Source organism: Otolemur garnettii, unplaced genomic scaffold (genome assembly GCF_000181295.1).
Source record: "Otolemur garnettii isolate 467f Iridium unplaced genomic scaffold, OtoGar3 scaffold00002, whole genome shotgun sequence".
NCBI lineage: Eukaryota > Metazoa > Chordata > Mammalia > Primates > Galagidae > Otolemur > Otolemur garnettii.
The window spans coordinates 21,976,837-22,000,327 of record NW_003852397.1 but is presented as its reverse complement, the minus strand read 5'-3'; the positions used below and the strand labels follow the sequence as shown (position 1 = coordinate 22,000,327).

The 23,491-nt window shown below is 34.8% G+C and overlaps 2 protein-coding genes, 1 non-coding gene and 1 pseudogene across 5 annotated transcripts in view; 3 read left to right on the top strand and 1 right to left on the bottom strand.

Annotated features, from left to right (window-relative positions):
* ECHDC1 (ethylmalonyl-CoA decarboxylase 1) overlaps positions 1 to 17,111 on the top strand; it is a 34,069-nt gene extending 16,958 nt beyond the window's left edge. For both annotated transcript variants that reach the window (XM_012806082.2, XM_023513430.1), the window contains exons 5-6: positions 1,365 to 1,445; positions 16,622 to 17,111. In XM_012806082.2, coding sequence (XP_012661536.1) covers positions 1,365 to 1,445; positions 16,622 to 17,030 — 490 coding nt within the window. In that variant the 3' untranslated portion in view covers positions 17,031 to 17,111. The remainder of the gene's footprint in view (positions 1 to 1,364; positions 1,446 to 16,621) is intronic.
* Positions 16,110 to 16,216, top strand: LOC111725885. The gene has a single exon (XR_002773831.1). It is a non-coding gene; the product is annotated as a U6 spliceosomal RNA (small nuclear RNA).
* Positions 17,112 to 18,864: 1,753 nt separating the features above from the next.
* RNF146 (ring finger protein 146) overlaps positions 18,865 to 23,491 on the bottom strand; it is a 20,362-nt gene continuing 15,735 nt past the window's right edge. For both annotated transcript variants that reach the window (XM_023513428.1, XM_012806069.2), the window contains exon 3: positions 18,865 to 20,593. In XM_023513428.1, the coding sequence (XP_023369196.1) occupies positions 19,531 to 20,593 (1,063 nt within the window). In that variant the 3' untranslated portion in view covers positions 18,865 to 19,530. The remainder of the gene's footprint in view (positions 20,594 to 23,491) is intronic.
* Positions 21,727 to 23,491, top strand: part of LOC111725431 — a 2,157-nt pseudogene continuing 392 nt past the window's right edge.

Below are 23,491 nucleotides of genomic sequence, written 5' to 3'. Positions count from 1 at the left end.
AGGATAGTTGTTTAATTAAATGAAGTATATAAAATATTTTAAAAATAAGAGAAATGAAGAATAAAAAGAATTTAAGGTATAGCCATTTACCTAAAGAGTGTCTATAACTAGCAGTATTAAGGAACAGACATGGGGAAAGTTAAATGCTGATATTACAGCAAAATAAAACCACTGATAGAGAGATGGCACAGAAAGATTACCTAATATTCAAAATTAGTAGACTTTGCATTGAAGTCTGGTTGGTATCAGGGGAGAGAGAAAGAGAGCAATGGATTGGAGAAGGCTTTCACAGCTTTCTAAGGAAGATGGAGTCACTTTGCACCTAGATGAAGAAAGAAAGGGGGAAAATTCTTCTGGGTTATCATTCTGTGTTTGGGGTTACAAACTATGACGTGCTTTGGCTCATTAGCTTTCTATTTTCATATTCGAATGTAGATAATTTTAAAATTATGAAAACTAATAAAATTTATATTTACTTAAGCACAGTTATTACCTGAACATCACTATATTTTGGAGTATTCATTGTATCTGAGAGTCTGGAAAATAATAGGATCATAACATTACCATTATATTTTATTATCTTAGCTATTGTTAACTTCCCTTTTCCTATTCCATTTGACTTTTTCTTAGAAAAATCTGTAAAGTTATTCTTTTCTAAATAACATTTTCTATTTGGGAACAGTGTATGTTAGACTTACAGTTGTGCATTTTGGTTAGAACCTACAAAAAAATTCACACTTTGAAAACGTTTTAGATTTATGCTGTAGTATTCAGACACTCCTGCAAACAGGAAAGGTAAGAGTTTACTTCTACCATAAAGTCATTCCTTTACATAGGATTAGTCTGTGCATCACTTTAGGCAGTAATGAGAAGAATTTTGACGGAAATCTTCATAAATCCCTCTTTGTGCTCTGTCTTCTATACTATATTTCTTTCCTTTGGGTGTGGCCTTAATTTCCCCCCCCATTTAACTAGATATCTATAAAAATGGACTAAGACAATATCACATTGAATTATTCTCAGTTGCCAGCTACTGAGAAGTTCCAGGAGCTGTATATTATACAAAAGCATCCATTTATTTAAAGAATGTCACAATATGGCTATATTTTTAAAATAAATAGTGATTCAGGGAGATATTTTGATAAACTTGTATTTAGTATGAATTATTTTATCTTTAGTGTTATACTATTCTTCCTCTCATGGTACACAAGGTTAGGGTTCCACTATCCTTTGATGTGTGTTTGTTATTATAAAGACAATACAGTACTTCTGTTTCCATTACATTTTAACATATTAAAAAATAACATTTGTAAATTAATATCGAAATTAAAAGTGTTAACATCAATTTTTCCTTCAATATGCAGACTTCCTTTAATAAGTGTTGCACTGGTTCAAGGTCGGGCATTGGGTGGAGGAGCAGAATTTACTACAGCATGTGATTTCAGGTAGGATGAAAATATTTTATATGTTCTTAAAAAGGATACTCAATTAGGGGATATTTTCCCTTTGTCATTAAAGTAGATAATTTTAATTCCACCTCCACTATTACTTTATTACTATACATTTCTAAATATTAACAAAACACTGTAATTCTGAGTAAATCACATCTATTATTAGCAAAACTTGTGGGGAGGAAAGCTAAGGAAATATTTGAAACTTTAAAATCCAGAAGAATTATAAAAAGAAAAGTGAACAACTGAACAAAAAGGAAAATAGAATGAGAGAGAGTTCGATAGCTGTCCTCTCCCCAGTTAAAAGAGGTTTTCTGAGGTCCATTTCCTATCTTTTTTACACTGTGATTTATAGTATTTTGTGGAATTTTGGGCAGACTAGGAAATAAAGTTAGAGGAAAATATTTGGGACCAACATCTCTTCAGTCCTTAGAATTATTTTTAGTATTCGATAGCTACCATACATAGGAATGACATTTTGTAGAATCTAATGCTTTCCACATGCTTCAAACTGCCTTCTCTATACTATTCCCAAGACCTAGTAGCATGGCTATAAGGAGATCAATACCAGTGCTCTGTAAGTCTGTACAGGCTCATGCACTTGAGCCTCTTTATAATGCAAAAGGTAATAAATATGGCATAATCGGAGGTAAAATGGCAAAACAGTAAAGAGCCTGAGCACAGGAGTCAGAAAGACCTAGGTTCAATATGTGTTCCACTTTTATAATATTCTGTTTGACTTTGAGCGAGTAACTATTTCATCTCTCTTTATCTATAAAATGGGAGTATTTCTGTTGAATATTTATGGATATATTGAAAAGAAATAGTGAATATAAATATTTTAGCATAATGTTTAACCTGAAGAACATATCAATGTACACATAATAATTGTTTAGTGTCTTAAGATTACTTTATACTATTCTCTTATAGAAATGCCAATCAGGTAACCTTCTGGCATGCTTTTAAACTCATTTTCTTTTCATTTGGGATGCTTTCAGCCCTAAGAATAACTCTGACCTTATTTAACCCCTTTTGTTCTATTCATTGTACACTTGATCTGGCTTGAGAAAAATGTTGGAGCACATAGAGAAGATTTCTGGCAAACTTTTGAGTCTCACTTTCAGACACTGAAGAGAGAGCCATTCTACTCTAGCATGTCGTGCTCTAGATGTGTCAAATCATGTACAGTGTTTTAACAATTTCTAAAATTAAATTCATCCAAGTACAAATTACATACATTAAAATGCACTGAATTTAATTGCATAGTGTAAATGAATTTTGATGAATGTAAATACCCATGTTACTACCTCTCCCATCAAGACTTAGGACATTTTATCGCTCCCATAAGTTTGCAAGTACCTGTCTCAGTCAGTTTCCACCCCCAGTCTAAGATAAACTTATTACTTTCTCACTCTGAAGTAGTTTTTTTTTTTTTAGAATTTTATATAAATAGATGCATATAGTATGTACTTTTTAATGTCTGCCTTTTATTGAGTACAATTATGTTGTGATTCACATATGTTATACTCTGTGTCAATGCTTTATTCCTTCTTAACAGTGGAAAGTATTTTATTGTGTGGACTTTTTTTTTGAAAGTCATGTTTTGGTTTGTATCAGTGGTCTGTTTGTTTTATTGCTCAGAGTATTTCTTTCTGTGCCTCTGTAGTACAGTAAGCATCGTGCATGGATGGACGAATGAGCTGTTTCAAGTTTGGGGCCATTACAAATAAAGCTTTGTGAATATTCATGTAGAAGTATTTATGTGGGCTTACATTTTCATTTCTTTTGGGTGAAAACCTAAGGATGGAATTGCTGAGTCCTGTGGTAGGTGTATATTTAAATTAAGAAGCTAGCAAATTGGTTTCTTACGTTTTCCTAGGTGGGTTGTACAATTTTACATTTCTGTCATGGATGAAAGCTCTAGCTGCACTGTATACATATGTGTCAACACTTAGCACGGTCAGGCTCTTAGATTAGCTGCTGTGGAAGTTCATGGTGATTTTTGATTTGAATTTCTGTGATGACTGATGGTGTTGAGCATTTTGCCATGTATTTATTGGCAATTTGGTGGATCTCCCTTCTAAAAATTAATTTGTCTTATTACTGAATTATAAGAGTTCTTTACATATTCTCAGTGAAATAACTTTATAAAAGTCCAATTTAGTAATTTTTAATCACATGTAAGTATTGTGAATATTTATTCTCACCCTGTGCCCTGCTTTTTAATTTGTTTATGTGTCTTTTGAAGAGTAGAAATTTGTAGCTTTAAAATTTTTTTTGACTTACTATTTTGGAATAATTACATACTTTTGAAAAACTTATAAAACTTACATGTATAATCCCTATATACCTGTCACTCGGCTTCCTCAGATGTTAAGGTAGTGTATACCCACCATATAATTACAAAAACATGGAATTAACATTTATATGATACCTTTTAACTGATTTACAGACCTCATTCAAATTTTTAAAATTATTCCTGATCCATTATCTAATCAAGAATCCCAGCTTTACTGTGATTAACATTTCTATGCTATGTCTTTTTCTGTCCTTTCATTTTAACCTGCGTGTATTGCTCAGAGTATATTCTAGTAGACAGCAGACTGTCCCTTGCAGCGGCTATTGACTGGAGCCCCTTTGGCCGAGGGGATACCCTAAAACTGTTACTAGCCAGGAGAAGGGAGGTCAGACTTGCCTCCTTATATTACCCTCTCTTGTCAGAGATGTCCATTATAACTCGTAACAGGCTTAAGACTGTATCCATACTGGACAACCCTGCAGGTGTTTAGGAAGCTTGTTTCTAATTAGCAAACCCTTATCTTAACTCAGCAGTTCTTTTCAGATGACTCTTGGTCTTTTAGAGAAAGCTTAACTCTTTCAGGCCAAACCTGTGTATGCCTTCCATGTATTGATTTGTGACTTTGCCTGTAGTTTCTGTCTCCCTGAAATCCGTAAAACCAAACTAACCCAACCACAGGGAGTCTACTTACTCAAGGTTTCTTGGGTGTGGTTCCAGGTCATAGTCCTCAAATCTGGTTCATGATATACCTCTTCAAGTTATTTTACAGAGTAATATGGCTTATTTTCTGTTGACACTATTCTGTGTACATTCCCTTTTTTTCGACTTCATGTAAACAGCATTATATAGAGTGGATATAAAGTTTGTGTGCGGTTTATCATAAAATAGTTTTTATAATAAACTATTTTAAATTACACATGAACTCTATATCCAATCTATAAGCAATTAGAAATAGTATGAGAAAAGATTCAGTATCAATTCATACAAAATCGTGAAGTTTTATTTTTATTTTTCTTCCTTTTTATAATTTATGGTTCAGGTTTACATTTATCAGTTAAAATATGTCACTTTGTATTCACATAGAGATTTTAGAATGGTTTTGGTATAGATGACAATTTACAGAAATCCTAGCTTGAAACTAGTACTTGCCAATCAGAACAGGTTCTTGTACACGGTGGAAAGTGGTCATTTTATATGACAGTGCCCTCTGCTGTCATCAGTGCAGATTGCATACAATGCGGCTGCATTTTATTCTGTGAGGAGAGGCAGTCATTGGCTTTCTGCATGATGTGGGACTAAATAGAAAATGCTCTAAGTGTGAAAGAATTAAATGCATTATGTATTTACCCTGACATACCTGTGATTATTAAATATACAATTTCAACATATATTTAATACGTTAATACATGAATATAAAAATAGATCTAAATATATAATACATTTAAAGATTCTAAGCTATATGTAAGTGTGGGTTATTATACTTAAAAATCCTTTACATAAAGGTGAGTGCAGATTGTCTTAATTTTTAGATGTCCTATGGAAAAAGTGAAAATCCTCTAACAGATTCTGGTATCTATCTTTATTACACTTTTGCATTTATTATTATATCATCTTTCCTATTTATTCCTCATCTGTTTGGGTGTAGTTGGGGTTTAGGACAAAAGGCAAAACAGCAGGAAAAAAAGGAATCAGATTAGTTAATCCTATATGTGGTAATACTGCTAATTTGTCTTATTTGTTGTTGTCTAAATTAAGAAAGGATACTGTCTGTAAAGCCTCATATTAAATACCTAAATTTACTTGTTGTGACATATTTGAGGCTACTACTGTCACTTAGATTTATCCAGTAATACAAGAAGAGCAGCTTCCAGTGAAAACACATTTATTTGTGGGCTGAGTTTTCTGGAAGTGGTGTTATTGTTCCTCAAACAAATGCCAGGCACAGCCATGCAAAAAATTTGTACATCTTGGGCTTTTTTTATTTCAATTTTTAGTAATACATTTTTGTAATATTTTACAAAAGTATTGGTCTACTACTGATTAGAAACTTTTTTTAAATGATAAAGAAATTGAACTTTTACCATAGAAATTTGAAAAGCACTATTCTAGCGTACTCAACCCTTTCTAAACCTATATACCTAAGGCAACTATAGTTTCTAAGTTAGATGTTTGGCTGGCATTGTGACTCACACCTATAATTCTAGCACTTTGGGAGGCTGAGGTGGGAAGACCACGAGCACAGGTTCAAGACCCCATCTCTTGAAATGAAAAAAAAAAAGGATGTTATTGGAGAAATTTCTTACTGAACGAACTCCATTAGTAGCCCAAGTTAACAAGGAAGTGATAAACCAATACAGGTTCCTCTAGCTGATCTTTTTTCCCAACTTTATCAGTACCTTGTGGGTTATCTTTTATGACAAATTGCTTTAGTTATAGTCTAAGGCTATCTGCTTGTTCCAAAAGAGCATCAAGAGTTGCTAAAATTAGAAAGTTCCTTCTTTAAGTATGTATGTTGGCCCCTTTTAGCTTTGTTTAACTTTCTTACCTTGGAGGATTGCCTGGAATTCACTCAACTAACATTTTCACCCATGCCAATGGGAACTACACCAGCAGATGGAGATTCACTTAGTATGAATATACATATAAAAAACATGAGCTCACATGGCATTCTAGAAATGCCCTTAACCCCCAAATCCCTGTAAGCACTAGCTGATAATAGAGCTAATGAACGTATGTCAGGAACACTCAAGTCTGCTTGACACACACAGATCCTTGTTTTAAATTGCATTCAGTTGAGTCATAATTTTTATGTAAAACATTCCAAGAGAAAATGGCTTTAAAAAAATATTTTTTAGAGCAAAAAACTCACCTGTGGATTAAAAGATGGCATTCCTTAATGTTCCGAATCTAGTCAGTCATGCCTGTGTTTCCATTTTAATGATAAAATTGATGTGAGGAAATGAAAAGCTAGAAATATCATTAAATAATTTGCTTCTATTAATAACTTTTTAATCCACTTTGACAAATTAAACATATTTAATATTTAGAATGAAACATAAAATAAGAAAATATTTACATATGCAGTAGTTTTCCATTGCTGCTGTGAAAAATTACCTTAACTTTAATGGCTTAAAACATCTTTATCATCTCACATACATGTTTATATCCAAAGTTTGACTGGATTCAACTGATTCTAAACCTCATATTACAAGGCCAAAGTCAGTGTCAGTGGACTGGCTCTAAAGGACTGTAGTGAAGAATCCACTTCCGGCTCATCCATGTTCCAGTTGGCAGAATTCAGTTCTGTGTCCTGGTTCCCTTGGTGACTGGCAGCAAGGAGTAGGTTTGCTCCCAGAAGCTACCTGCATTGCTTCTCTTGCTTTCCTCATGGCCTCCTCCAGCAGCGGTGCTTCAAGTGCCCCTCACACTTTGAATCTCTTCTATTTACCTTTCTGCTGCATGGCTCTGACTCCAGCTGAAGACGGTTCTCTGAAGTAAAGTGTTCTTATGATTAGATTGGGTACACACAGATAATCCAGGATATTCTCCTATTTTAAGGACATAACTTTAATGATATCTCCAAATTCCCTTCTACCATGTCAGGTAACATAGGCACAGGTTCTGTAGGGCACGAAGGTCTTTGGGGGTCATTTGGGGGCGTGGCATAGAGAATATAATTGTCAGATTTGTTGCTAACTTTTCTACTTCTGTTTGCTCACCAGTGAAAGGTGGTAACTTTGTTATTCTAAATTAACTTTGTAAACTGTATTTTTATTTTTTAACTTTTGTTTAGATACTTTTAGAAAACATTAGCAATAGTTTACGTATACAGTCATGTATTGCTTAGTGACAAGTATACCTTTTGAGAAATGCATCATTAGGCAATTGTATTGTTGTGCAAGAACATTACAGAATGTGCTTATGTAAACCTAGATAGTACAGTCTACTGCACACCGAGGCTACAAACCTGCACAGAATGGTGCTGTACTGAATGTCGTAGGCATTTGTAACACAGTGGGAAGTATGTGTGTATCTAAACATAGACAAGGTACAGTAAAAATACAGTATAAAAGATAACAAATGGTACACCTATAGAGGGCATGTCCTATGAATGGAACCTGTAGGACTGGAAGTTGCTCTGGGTGAGTCAGTGAATGCGAAGGCCTAGGAGATGACTGTGCACTACTGTAGACTTTGTAAACACTGTACACTTAGGGTTCCTCAAATTAATACTAAAAATTCTATCCTCAACTAACTTTAGCTTACCATAAATTTTTACTTTCTAAACTTTTTTAAACCTTTTTTTTTTGAGACAGTCTCGTTGTATCACCCTCATTAGAGTGCTATGGTGACACAGCTCACAGCAACATCAAACCCTTGGGCTTAAGTGATTCTTTTGCCTCAGCCTCCCAAGTAGCTGGGATTATAGGCTCCCGCCACAATGCCCGGCGATTTTTTTGTTGTAGTTCTCATTGTTGTTTAGCAGGCCCAGGCCAGGTTCAAACCCTTCATCCCTGATGTATGTAACAGGTGCCCTAGCCACTGAGCTACAGGTGCTGAGCCTTATTTTTTAAACTTTTCACTCTTGTATTAACACTCAGCACATAACTGAAAAACACTTTGTTAACCACACAAAAATGTTTTCTTTCTTTATATCCTTATTCTATAATCTTTTTTCTATTTAATTTTTTTTAACTTTGTTAAAAACTAACACAAAACATACATACGGACCTAGGCCTACAGAGGGCCAGGACCATCAGTATCATTGTCTTCCACCTCCACAGCTTGTCCCACTAGTAAAGTCTTCAGGGGCAGTAATATGCATGGCACTGTCATCTCCTATAGTAACAATGCCTTTTTCTGGAATACTGTCTACCTGTGTGAGGCTGTTTTACAGTAAAATTTTTTATTTATAAGTAGAAATGTGTACTCATGATTAAAAGTATAGTATAGTAAATACACAATCCAGTGTCATTCATTATCAAGTACTATCCTAGTTGTATGTGCTGTGCTTTTATACAACTGACAGAATAGTTTGTTTATAGTATAATTACCACAGACTCAGACAGAATAGTTTGTTTATAGTATAATTACCACAGACTCAGACGTATTGCATTGTGTTACAACATTGTGGCTGTGGTGTCACCAGTGTATAGAAAATTTTCAGTTCCATTATCTTAGGAAACCACCATTGTTTAGGGAGGCCATCCTTGATTGAAACATCACTATTTAGTGAATGACTACATACCTAACTTATAAAGTGTTCTCTGATACAAACGTTGTTTTAACTGTGATTACACCTGCAGTATGGCTTGTTAGATTGGTTTCAAGCTCAAAACTTCAGAATGTGTACTTAGAACACTCATTCCTTGATACATTCTGTATAATTATAATTGTTCTAAAAATACATGGAGAAAAGAAGAACAATCTTAGAAAATAGAAAATGACAGACTGCTTGGTTTTTAGCACCAACTTCTGGTAGTTAAAAGCATGAAAACATTTCAGTCACATGTGAAATTATAGTTTTTAGCTATTAAATTTTGTGCAAATTTGTGCAAAACTGGAATTACATTTCTTGGTTTTGGTTTTAAAATAATTACAAATTTTTAAAGAAAAGGTTTAAGAGTGAATCAGATAATTTCCATACACCATTCCCTTGGATCCACCAATTTTTAACATTTTGCTGTTTTGTTCACACTTTCTGCATCATGTATACATTTCTCTCAACCAGGATAAGGGTAAATAATCAAAGTATTGTATGTTGTGTTCAAAAGTTACTTGGATTACTTCACTGTTGTTTTTGTCTTCTTTTCTTTGATGTGATTTCATTTGAAATACTTGGCTTCATTTAGTTTCTACATGGTTTTAGTTTTTCTCCTCATCCTGGCTTACTGAATTTTTTGTTTTGAATATGTGGAATATTGCAATAAATAACTGTGTGTATACCCTTGGCATTATTAGTAATATATTTTAAAGATAAATTCTAGAATTATCATTGCCAAATCAAAAGTGAATATTAACAAATTAATGCAGATGCATTATTAGTTGTTGTCAAATTCTCCTCCACAGCAAATGCATCAGTCTTGCGTTGCCTCCAGCCAGTTTCACTTAGTCTTGTCAGCAGAGCTTATTGCTAAACTTTTGAATTTTTGCCAATCTGATGGGTGAACAATAGTAGTTTAGCATAGTTTAAATATATGTTTCCAGAGTAAGTAAAGTTGATCATAGTTTCATATGCCTAAGGATCATTTTTAAAGTCTTTTTTTGTGAGTTAACTATATTTGCTTATTTTTCCATAGGACATTTATTTTCCCTCAATTTTTCTGAGTTCTTTGAATATTAGAGATATTTGTCATTACCTACAGTACATTTATTCTTGTTGGTTTTTTTCTATGCAGCCTTTTTTTTTTTAAATGCAGTCATATCAAACTTTTTTGTTGTTGTTGGATCTGGTTTTGAGTGGTAGTTAAAAAGCCTTTACATAAATCAAGTTTATGGAGTAATTACCTTCATTTTCTTTGAGTACTTGTATGGTTTTATGCTTTAAATTTATACACCTAATTCATTTTGAGCTTATTTTTATGTATACTGTAATGGATCTTACTGTATCTTTTTTCCAAATGGGTATTTTTTATAACACTATTTATTTTAAAAGGTCTTCTGTGTTCTAATGACCTATGATATGATCTTATCATACACTGGATTTCCTAGTACATGATACATAGGGGGCCTGTTGATAGATTTTCTCTTCTATTCCATTGTTTCCACTTTTTCTCCATCATAATCAATTCTGCAATAACTACTTATGCATAAGGCTTTATCTACATTTCACAATGTTTCTTGAAATACGTCCTGTAAATAGTACTATTACATGTACTTACTCAAAGGATATGAAAATGTTCAAGGCTTTTGATAATTGCCAAGCTGTCCTCCAGGAAGCATTTTACCAATTTACACAACCACCAGTAGTAAATGAGTATCTGTTTGAGAACATCCTTTCTTACAATGATTAGTAATCTTTTAAAAGACCTTTTCTAAGGCAGCACCTGTAGCTCAAGGAGTAGGGCGCCGGCCCCATGTGCTGGAGGTGGGCTCAAACCCAGCCCCGGACAAAACTGCAAAAAAGATCTTTTCTAGTTATCAAAAATAATTCTTCAACTTAAATTGCATTTTTAGGGATTTTTAGTGTGGCATACATTTTCATATATTCATTGATTGTGTCTCAGAGAGAATTGGCTGCGTTTCTTTTTTCCTTTGGGATATTGAGTTCTTTGTATACCAGATGAAAAACAAATTTTTATTCCTCCATCTCCCTAGCGAAATAAAATTCTCAACTATACAATTTAGAACCTGTTCATCCATCTAATTTGCTTTCAATCTCTAACATTGTTTTCATGAATATAAATAACCCTCAGCTTCAGATATTAGCATTTCCAGCTGCTACCCATTAGTTCAATGCATATTACAGAGAAAGGGAGTTGTAAACATGCTTTCCCCAAAGGAGCTTACTGTAGGTAGCCTTTTTATTAAAATACTGGCTTAATGAATAAAATGCAAAATATATAATACCCAAACTTGTACATACACAAGTAAATGCACGCACACACACGCATCCCTAAAAGAATGGATTCTTTTCGATTTGGAGGTGTCTGTACTCTGAATATGAGATTCCCACCTCACGAAGCACTCACCTTGGCCATGTTGCTTTGTTTTGTAATTGCCACATTACTTGGAACTCCTTGCTTTAGAGCCTGTGATATCAAGTAAATCCACCTCTGATCATGCTAGGATTACTGACTAGATATTACAGACTTCAGTATCACAAAACATTTACTTGTCTGCTTCTCTCTTACTCTACCACCACATAACATACAAGTAAAAATTTTCACTCGTTCAACTATATACTTTCTTCTTCAATCAGTCCCTGTATAAAATGAATGGAGCCGCGTAAGGCCATTCATGTGAGAGCTGGAAATCAGAAAGGTGAGATTATTGTGAGAATCTGTAGGTTCTTTCTTTCTGTTTTCCATAGCTTTTCTTATGATGTAATGGCAGGTGGAAGGCAAAAAGGACAAGGTTTCAGGAAAGCACATGTGCGAAAAAATTAACTTTATATTCAAGACATGATTTTTAAATTGTTTGCAGTCGATGCCATTACTAATTGCATAATTCTCTGTGCCATATTTCCTCAGTCAGCAGAGTTTGCTTTGTTGTCTGGCTCTTAATATGCTATGTAGAAGGACTAGCAGTTTCTCACCCCTAGACTCAAGCTTATTTAAATGTGATTCCAAAACTTTAAATTTATTACATCATTTTAATTTTGTAACATCAATGCTTTCCTTAAAATTTCTAGATATTCATTCATGCTGTTAGTTGTATTATGCAGTTCTCATTAAGAAACTTTAGACAGAGTGTTATTTTTTAAAGTGTTATTTTTTTTTTAATAAAATCATTTTGGAATCTTCTGTTTTAGTCCTATCGAAGAATAAACACTGCATGAATTCTGACTTTTTAGGGAAATATAAAAATTGCATATAATTTGTGGTCTCCATCATATACAAGGTGTCCATAAAGTTCATGTGTACTTTACAATGTAAAACTGGTTCAAATTGCACAAGAACTTTATGGACACCCTGTGTTGTCTTCATTGAGGAAGGATAGTATAACATCATTTGCTGGTTTCACAATGTGATTATAGCTTTTACTTTGAATACTTTAGGGACTGAGTAATTTTAATCTAGGAAAATACTTTATACTCTCTAGCAGAAGCACTGTTGTTAACTTTACTGACCTATCAATATGACCAACTTAATAAATAAAAGTTAGTACATATAGTTTAGTATGTGTCAGACTACAAAATATATACAGCTTTATCTTTCCAAATGAAAGTTTTAAAACTCTGTTCTACAGTATCTACTGTGTAGATACAGTTGAGGCAGTTTCACATTTTCTTTTAATCATACAGATATGATCCAAGATTATCTATAAAATAATTGTGGGATATGTATGTTCTAAGTCACATATTAACTCATTTAATACTCATAATAATTCTATGGCATAAGTTGTTTATTTTGTAGACAACAAACTGAGGCCCAGAGATGTTAAGTAGCTTTCTAAGATTTAGAGATGAATTTTCCTCATCTTTATACCATTTGTCTTTTTCCTTTGCAGTGTTTTACAAGGTATATAGTATGCAGTCCGTCTTGTGACCAAGCCCAGCTTTCTGGCTTCTGAGTCTGTACTTTACATCAAAGCTGTACCGTCTCCCAAGTCAATTACTTATTTGTTGCTATCCTTTATCACAGAGTTCACTAGAAGTAAATTTATATAATAAACATTTTTAAAAACTTTTCTGGTATAACTTTTACTAAAATCTCCTGATTTTAGTAAAATTTGGTAATTTCTTTTTAGAATTATTCTGGCAAACATTTGTTCAGAGACCTGACACAGTTAAATTCATCAGAAAGTAGGAGCTCACTGAACAGTCATTCTGGGTATAACACTTGACTTTGTCAAAGGTGATCCACTTTCCTCAGTTGTGCATAGTTTGTCCAGTCACATCAAGACAGCAACAAGAAACATATCCTCTTTTGATTAATTTCATCTCCTCTCCCCAGGATGTCACATGGTATTTTAAACATTACCAATAACAATGTCACTAATAAATCAGAAGACCTTACTATTTTACATGTCAAAATAAGGGATAGTGTGGTTTTATAAATTGAGTCTGTTGTCTTTAGAATTACAAGAGCTAATTTTTCCAGTACTCTACATAGATAAATAGATGACTGCATCTAAACACCAAAAGGAATTGTTGTGTAATTCCATAAAATCAGGAAGCATTTTCTGCTTCGGGGTCTATCTTTTGATTTGGGTTATGTCTTCTTATGTTATGTTTTTCAACTTTTAAAATTTGATATTTAAACTTCAATGTTTATGTTAGTCTTATGAAAGGTTCCCCACATCCGAATACTGTATACTTCTGTCATTGTTGAGTAGACCACTTGTATTCTTTTGTCACCAATGGATTTTTGGTCACATTTATTTAATGTATATTAAATGTGTACCAGTATAAAACTATACCCTAGGCATATGATTTATAAAGAATGGGGACTAGAGTTTGATCACAAGTATTTCCACAAAGATTACCTCAAGACCTGTAAAATTCTAAAATAGATGCAAAAAGGTACACTTTACCTTGTAAAATAAAGAAAAAAAGCACAAGGTATAAAGATGATAATGAAGATGATTCTTTAGAAGCAAAGAATTCCAAATATAAATATGCTTACATAGGTAATAACCTTTGTTGTCATAGCACATCTACATCATTCCAACATCAAGGACTTTAAGCAATTTTTATGTTCTGTTTATTATAAATGAATATATTCCTGACATAATCCTTCACATACTTCATTACAGGCATAGTTCTGAGCCAACATCAGTGTCAATTCCATGATTTAAGTTACAAATTTAATTTTCTGTGAAAAGCTTTATAGAATTGAGTTCAATACTAACAATATTCCTATCTCTAAAGGAAATGTAATTTTGTAAATTTCTGTAATTTCTATTCTTTATTTGCTGACATTGTCTTCTGAGGCAGTACTCCTCACAATTTTGTGCTAGATACAGATTCTTAGGAGACTTGTTCTGTCTTCTTCCACATTTAAAAATTATTGAAAACTACTATTTTCATTGCTATTTGCCTCTAGAATTTTTCATAGTAGAGGCGTATTTTCCTTTGTAGACTCCCAGGGTGTTGATGGGATTCTATGGCAATTCTATACTGAAATAATTCTCCTGCTTAAGGGTCAAGGACTGAGTCTGCTCTTAAAAAGAATACCTGCAGTTGAGTATTTAACACTTAGGGAAACCAAACTAATTTAAGGTCTTCTTTTAGGTAATGAGTAGGTTGAAAGCAAAAGTTTTGCTTAAACAAAAGTCACATAACTTACTGAAAGTTTCTCATTAAAGCATGCAGTCAAAATAAAACGAACAGACAGCATTTCCTAAACCACAAAGCTTTACTCAGTTTGATAGTAAAGAAATACTTAACTGGCAGATATGAAGCCTTTCTAGTTCCACCAATTTGTGTTTCCTTTATTAATCACTCTGTTCATAAAAATCTCATAATTTGGGAAAACTGAAGCCCTGCTATAGGAAATCACTGCTGTCAGGCTACTATCCCCAAGCCACAGTCAATTTGCTTACTGGTATTTCTTCTTCCACTTTTGTCTAGCCAACTATTTAGTTTACCATGAAGTTAAAAGGACACGTTGAAGCCAAACTACATGGGTTTTAAATCCTGGTCCGCCATAGCTGTATGGGCAGTTCCTCAAAGTGCCATAAAATGCTAAACAAAATGTCGTTTATACAGCAACCAGAACATTCCTCATAAACCAGATTGCTAAGCCCTTGGTCAATGTCTTCTAAATAACTTATTTAAAACATAAAATCTGGACTGCTTACTACAGCCTGTTAAGTCTACTTCTCGATTTCATGCATTACTCTTTGCTTTCTCTGTTCCAATTATGGTGACCTTGTCCCTAGAGATACTAAGCAGTTCTGCTTCAAGGCTTTTGGGCCTGTAATTCCTTCCTCCCCAAGTGCTTTCTTGTAGATTTTTCCATTGCTCACTCTCTCAGGTAACTGCTCAAATATTCAGGTGCCTTCTCTATCTAAAAAGCACACCCCAACATACATAACCTCATTCTTTAGTCCCTGGCCCAAATTTACTTTTTATTTTTACCTGTGAACTTTTTTTTTTTACATGAGACAGAGTGTTACTTTGTCGCCCTCAGTAGAGTGCAATGGTATCACAGCTCACAGCAACCTCCAACTCTTGGGCTTACACCATCCTCTTGCTTCAGCCTCCCAAGTAGCTGGGACTCCAGGCCCCCACCACAACGCCTGGCTATTTTTTGGTCATTGTTGTCATTGCTGTTTGGCAGGCCGAGGCTAAATTTGAACCCGCCAGCTCGTGTTATGTGGCTGGCACCCTAGCCACTGAGCTACTTGTGCCGAGCCATTTACATGTGAACTTTTAAAAAAAATTACAATTAATAAAAAGGTACAAATGATTGGGTTAAACGTTTACATTTGTTAAGTAGCATCGCAGTTGTAATTGAGTCCTTCACCCAGGAGATATGCTATAAACCTTACACACTGTACCTGTTAGGTAGGAGTTTACCAATTTACTTTTCTTTATAGCACTTGTCACCACTGACATTATATGCTTTATTGACTTTCTATCCAAACTGGAGTGTAGCTCCTGGGCACAGGGATTTCCATCTTGCTTTTTCCTGCAGTCTCAGCACCTAAATTTGCTGAATAAATTTTCCATTAAAAAACGAATTTTTTTTGTGCTTCCTTCGGCAGCACATATACTAAAATTGGAACTATACAGAGAAGATTAGCATGGCCCCTGCACAAGGATGACACGCAAATTCATAAAGCGTCCCATATTTAAAAAAAAAAAAAAATGTTTTTTTTTTCTTGGGGACTATGGAGAACTCTAACTTAGGTTTTGTTTCCCATAGCATACACCTAAAATGTCCTACCCCCATCCTCTCTTGATCCAGGTTTTTCATTAGGCCACCATGGGCTTTTGAAGGATAAAATTTGTGTTTTTAGGAACAAAGTTCTTATCTGCAAAGGATAAACAAGCATAACAAAAACTCTGACATTGTTTTTAATGGGAAGTGTTAAGTATTATATAAATTAAATTCTAGATGAAACAGCCATATTTTTCTAAACTTCAGTTTTTAAAAAGATCTGTGATTTCATATAAGATTATGAACACATAGTACTTTATGATTATAGCATATATACATATATGTAGCTACAACTGAGGTTTTTCTTTTCTCTTTTGCAGGTTAATGACACCAGACAGTGAGATCAGATTTGTCCACAAGGAGATGGGTATAATACCAAGCTGGGGTGGCACTAGCCGGCTCGTTGAAATAATTGGCAGTAGACAAGCTCTCAAAGTGTTAAGTGGTGCCTTCAAACTCGATTCAAAAAAAGCTCTAAACATAGGAATGGTCGAGGAGGTCTTAAAATCTTCAGATGAAACTAAATCTCTAGAAGAAGCTCAAGAGTGGCTTATGCAGTTTATCAAAGGGCCACCAGAAGTAATTAGAGCGTTGAAAAAATCTGTTTGTTCAGGCAAAGAGCTATATTTAGAGGAGGCATTACAGAACGAAAGAGATCTTTTAGGAACAGTTTGGGGTGGACCTGCAAATTTAGAGGCTGTTGCTAAGAGAGGAAAATTTAATAAGTAGAGTTAAAAAATGTGGACATACTATAAAGCTTCAAAGATATGCACTAAAGTTAAATGACATTAATTATAAATATCAGAATTACTTTGAAGGCTACTACTAATAGTCTGATGTTTTTAATAATTTTTTGACTATATGAACTCTTTAGCCCAGATTTTTTTTTTTAAATGAAATATTCGGGTATTTACCAAGTAATCTGGTACATTTGGCTAAAATATGCAACAAATTTTGGGTTAAAAGATATCTATATTATATTTCTGTAATAGTTTTTGGCTTCTAACCAAAGACCAGTGTTTAAAAGGAAAAGCTTCTACAGAAAACCTATTCTGGGGTTATTTGCATAAAAATTTTGTTCTGTCCTTGGAAATAAAAAGCACCTCACTACCCCCTACAAATTTGAACTTTATTTGATCTTTCTTAAATTATCTCCTAAACAAATAGACTTGATATAGAAAGTCAATTGATTCTACAAACCACCCTTTCATTTGTGTAACCTGGAATTCCCAAACTAGTAATAAATACAATAATTGATGTAGTCTTGAAATTGAAACTACTTAAAGGGACTCATAAAACACCCTGCAACATAAGTTTGCATTTTACATCAGATTTCTATTTTTTTTCTGATAACAGCTAATGTTTCTTCTTTTATAACTAGATGTCTTTTAAAAGTAAATTAAGTAACCCACTAGTGGGCACACAGGTGCATATCGGGAAGTAAAAGTCATTGGAACTCCGGGGGTGGGGGGGGTGGGGGGGGTAAAAATTTACCTAACAGTGAACACCATTTGGGTGATAGGTGCACACTAATTATCCAACTCAATCATTACAAAAGAGATCCATGTAACAAAAGCATTTGTACCCATTAGTATTTTGAAATTTAAAAAAAGTAAATAAAAATACACAACTCAAAACTGTTATGATCATTCCAGTAAAACTTAAAAAAGTAAACCTTGTAACACAAAAAAACCATGTACGTACTAATTCTGACCTATCACAAGAAGTAAAAGATAGTTTCAAAGTAGTGACAGTTTGGAGAGTGCCTGTGGCTCAGTGGGTAGGGTGCCAGCCCCATATACCAAGAGTGGCAGGTTCGAACCTGGCCCTGGCCAAACTGCAACAACAACTAAAAAAAAAATTGCCAGGCTTTGTGGCTGGTGCCCTGTAGTCCCAGCTACTCTGGAGGCTGAAGCAAGAGAATCACCTCAGCCTAGGAGTTGGAGGTTGCTATGAGCTGTGACGCCATAGCACTCTACTGAGGGCGATAAAGTGAGACTGTCTCTCAAAAAAAAAAAGTAGTGACAGTTTTTATTTGCTGTTTTTAACATTCAATTCACATTTGAGTATCACAATAAAAATAACTTGCATATGCTTTATTAATATCCTACTGTTCTAAGTTAGGAAAATAGACAAATTGGTTACTTTTTTTCAAAAACAAATTATAGATTACTATGTCAACTCGGTATTTCCTACTTTGCCACAGACAAAACTGCCCAATGAAAGATGGTTATGTGTCTATTCCATTTGTATAAAGTGACTTTGTGTTGGCTAAGGCTGTTTATAAATGTGCCATTAGTTAGAACACTAATGAAGAGTGGAAAGGAAAGTAAAATATTAACATTATAAGCTATTTGAGAAATTTAAGTACCACAGGCTTTATTTTCAACCTATAGATTCTGCTTAAATATTCTCTAAGTAGAAATCAAACTTTTCTGACCTGGAGATTATTAAACCTCAATTTAACCAAATCAAACTACCACTTTCTTAGTGACCTTTGACCACAAATGGCAAAATGTTTCCATCTTCTCCCACAGTCAAAAAAGAGACAAATGAATTTTGTTAAATTCTAGTATTTATTAAATTATAAACTTTGTAATCAAAAAGAAAAATGTGGATCAAAAGAAACCTCAAAGTATAAGAACTAGACAGCAAAGCCTATGGGAACGCCATGAAGTGTGTTACAAAGATTCTGAAACATGTTATTAGCTGTTTTCTTTACATTTCCCCCATTTCAATAACTTTACTATAAAATAGTTGTTATTCATCTATTTCAAATTCCCAGATTCATATCTATTCTCACATTAATTAAGCTTCCTGCTCATAATGATACCAAACATCTTCCAAGTGCCAAATTTTAGTAATGTTTTTATACCAATCCATGCAGAAAAATAAGACACAATGTAAGAGTCAGATGAGGACCATTAATGCACAGATAATACACACACATTGGCCAAAAGAAGTGAAGAAATTAACAGAAAACTATGAAGTAAACAGACCTCAAGAAAACTGGATTATTACTCAGTGGCTCTCAACTATTAACACACGGGGTCCTTACATTAAATAAATTTCTCTCAAAAGAGACATGTTAGACATTTTAATTACAGGTCTATCCTTCCCATATCCCTTCCCACCCCAATTCCCAAAATGCACTACTAGGATGAGTATAATGTTATGTGGGCAGAAATTTACAGATACCCCTTTCAGCCTTCAGCCATGGAGCTGAAGACTAAACTTCAGTTACTGTGCACTGTCCATCAGGCCTTCTAGATCTGACACCGATACTCACCGTTCCGCCCCCAGCTACTGATCGATCTGATCGATCAGGCACTGTCTGGTTTGCACTGGGAATCAGAAGTCTCTGCTGGGTCAAGGAGTGCTGTGCAACTACTGCAGTTACATCTTCACCATCACTGCTGGCATCTGACTCGGTCTCTTCCACCGAGGTGTCTGGTGCTGGTGCCCTTCCTGAAGATGGTGATTCGTGATCTTCTTCTCCTTCCCCCCTGTGACTCCTTTCAGCTATGTTGTCTCCGCTGAGTTGTAAATGAGCAAAAGAGTCTTCCAGAGAAGTGCTTGCATCAGGGGATGGTGTTGCAGGGCTTGTTAACTGCCCATCTACTGACGTCAGAGGCCTTACAGAGGACACTAGAGGCTGAACAGAAGCTCCGCTCTGTGCTGATAGACTGTCCGCTCCATCGGCAGAGCTCTCTCTCGCTAGGTTCACAGCATTAGCATCACAGTCTAGCCTAAGTCCAGCTACTCCCTTCTTTGGTATATCTATTATATCTCGCTTAATCTTCCTGCGACGTCCATGTTCATTTCTTCTATATTGAACCATATTTTCAAGATCAGCAACATACAGAAACCCAGCAATTAACATTTCAGTGTTCTTTTTACCTTTGGAAAAGGCATCTTCCAGCTCTCTACTGGTGCGTTCATCATATTGCCACCACCCATTTCTTCCTTCATAATACCATGCATATTCACCATTTCCTCTACTTGCTGCCTTGAGTTCTTCTGGTGACAGCAAGGTTGGCTTATCAAGAAAATCCTCTGGAATTTCTTGTCGACAAAGGGCACACCGCTTTCCAAGCCAGGAAGCTCCTTTTACACACAGATAGCAGAAAACATGCTTACAGGGCAGACTGACTGGGTGGACACATGTTTGCAGACAGATGGCACATTCAGGCACGGTTAGAGAAGGTGTGGGATTAGAACAGGATTCATTTGCTTTCCTGTTCGTAGGAAGCATGTTTATTGAGTGATCAATTTCACCACAGCCAGCCATCCTAAGAAAATAAGAAAAAAAAAATATATGTTAATGTTTTAATACATCCTTCTAACATCTTAATGGAAACTCTTATTAAATATTATACACATTAAAAACAAACAACATCTTAGATAATAGAGATCTAAAGAATAAAAAAGTGAGTGTAGAAATCTTTTTGATCTGTGTTTGCGCATCATCAGTTTTTACTTCTAGTACACAAATGATAATTAAAAAAGACACAACCACCAAGGTATATGCAGAGTCTCACTTTATCACCCTCAGTAGAGTGCCATGGTGTCACAGGTCACAGCAACTTCAAACTCTTGGACTCAAGTGATTCTCTTGCCTCAGCCTCTCAAGTAGCTGGGACTACAGGTTCCCTCCACAAGGCCCAGCTATTTTTAGAGCCGGGGACTTATTCTTGCTCAAGCTGGTCTCGAACTGGTGAGCTCAAGCAATCCACCTGTCTCAGCCTCCCAGAGTGCTAAGATTATAGGCGTGAGCCACTGCACTCAGCCCCAAGGTATATATAGATTTTAAATAAATATATCATTTTTCTCAGACATAGATGTATCATAAATATATATCATAGATGTATCATAAATATATATCAGAATTTGTAAGACAGAAATAGATTTATGCACAACCCATTCAAATAACTTTATAATCAGTCCAGAAAGTAATTAGAGAAACAGAAAATAGCTAAAAGTAATTCAGATTACAATTACAGTTTTATAGCCTTTTAGGATATTACTGTGGTGATTTTGTAAATACTACCATATATTAATATCATTTTGGTAACTGACAAGTAGAACATCTGAAATTAAGACTGAAGTTGAACTCCAATTTTTTAATCATCTTTTTTCCCCTATACTCTCCAAAGACTATTATGAAAATTTTCTAACCTCCTAGTTAAGATATCCTGACTCCTAAATCATTCAGAAACGATGTAAGCCAAAAAGAAATCCTCAAAATTTATCTTTATCTTTACTCTGCCTCTCATCATTCCTCTTGGCCCAGGATGGGCTACCTGCTAGTTGCTCCTCAGCATCTAGTTAGTACCATTCATTACTTCCTCCAAGACTTGATCAATATTCTCTGTCCCTAAATTCCAAAATCAATCAATATGCTAAATTTAATGGCCTCTTTAGCCCCAATATATTTGATCCCACTGCATTAAATGACACTACTACCTACCTACTCTCTAAAACATTACCTTCATTTCCATTACAGTGCTCTCTCCCAATTCTCTTTTCTTTTTCATTTCTTTCCATCTTCCCCAGCTCCCTTAAATAATCACTACTCCCCTTGAGGCTCTGCTGAGTAGCCCTATTTTTACACTATATTCCATGCCTAGACAATCTACTGAATATTTCAATTATTATCTACATGATTCCCAAAATCTAAAATCCAGAATCACTCCATGTCAGACCCTAACATCCAATTCTATATTCAAAAAGTCTATTAAGTATTCTCAAGGCATGTGACATTAAACATGACTAAAACCAGAATTATCTGCTCCCCTAAATCTGCATTTTCTTCCTTTGTTTTCTATTTTGGATAAAACTTAGGGCCATTCTAGTGCTCCTCTGTCCTTCTGCCACATCTCTTTTATGCAACTGAAACTTCTTTAAAATATGTGTCCTGTTCATTCCCAAAGTGTGTGACCCTAATTCCAGGCTCTTGGACATACTCTCTTGTATAAAATACTAACTTTCCAATTGACTTGAGTCTCTTCTTCTAGTGTTTTTTCTTCAATTCAATCACATCTAATTAGTTCTTTCTCCATCTACCATACTGCAGTTGTTTTAAAAATAAGTCACCTATTTACTGCCTGCATAACCTAATCCAAATTCCTAAACAATGGCTTTCGGAACCATTGATACAGCCTTTGAAGTAAAACGGACTAAGTTAAAATCCTAGGTCTATCATACATTCTCAGTGTGTTGACCTATGTCAACATTTCCCAAAATTCCTTTAAGAATTAACTAACATGCTCTCTTCTGAAAATGTGGACTCAGAGGTCTGGATGAGGGTCTACTAGGAATCTGGTTTTTAAACAGATGTACCAAGAGATTATTCTCAGAAAAACATGGTAAACATTGACCTAGGAATGAGTCTCAGTATCTCTAAACCCTCTTTCTTCATTAGTAAGTAAAGCTACTACTATCACACATACAGATTAAATTCAATAATCCAAGTAGAACTAGAAAGCACCAAACAATATAGGAAGTACTAAATAAATGTTCGTTCTCTTTAACTTAATTTGAGGTTTCTTTCTCCCACCCTACCTTACCATGTAGAATTAATCCCTAATTCCTGTAAAATGCCTTGATGAGTAGGCAGCCATAACCTTCCTCATTCCCTTGACTTGAAAAATATTTCCTAGTTTTCTCTGTTAAAATTCTATTTAAAGCCAAGCTAAAAAGTCTTCTCTTCACTTCATTCCATCAAATGGGATTAATCTCTTCTTCCTCTCAGTTCCAATAACATTTTATTGTTACATCAATATGGCATCTGCCCTGCTGTTTGTTAATTACATATGTGTCTCACTTACTAGATCATAGTAAGTTCAGTGATGACCAGCCCTAGACCAGTGGTTCTCAACCTTCCTAATGCTGTGGAACCACCTAGACCAGTGGTTGTCAAGCTTGCTAGTTCCTCATGTTATGGTGATTGACCCCAAACCATAAAATTATTTTCGAGAGAGCGGGACGTCCGGCTTCCAGCTCGGGACTTTGGTACTGTTAGCAACCAAAGAGCGAATTAAATATGGGTGATGTTGAGAAAGGCAAGAAGATTTTTGTTCAGAAGTGTGCCCAGTGCCATACTGTGGAAAAAGGAGGCAAGCACAAGACTGGGCCAAATCTCCATGGCCTCTTTGGGAGGAAGATAGGTCAGGCTGCTGGCTTCTCTT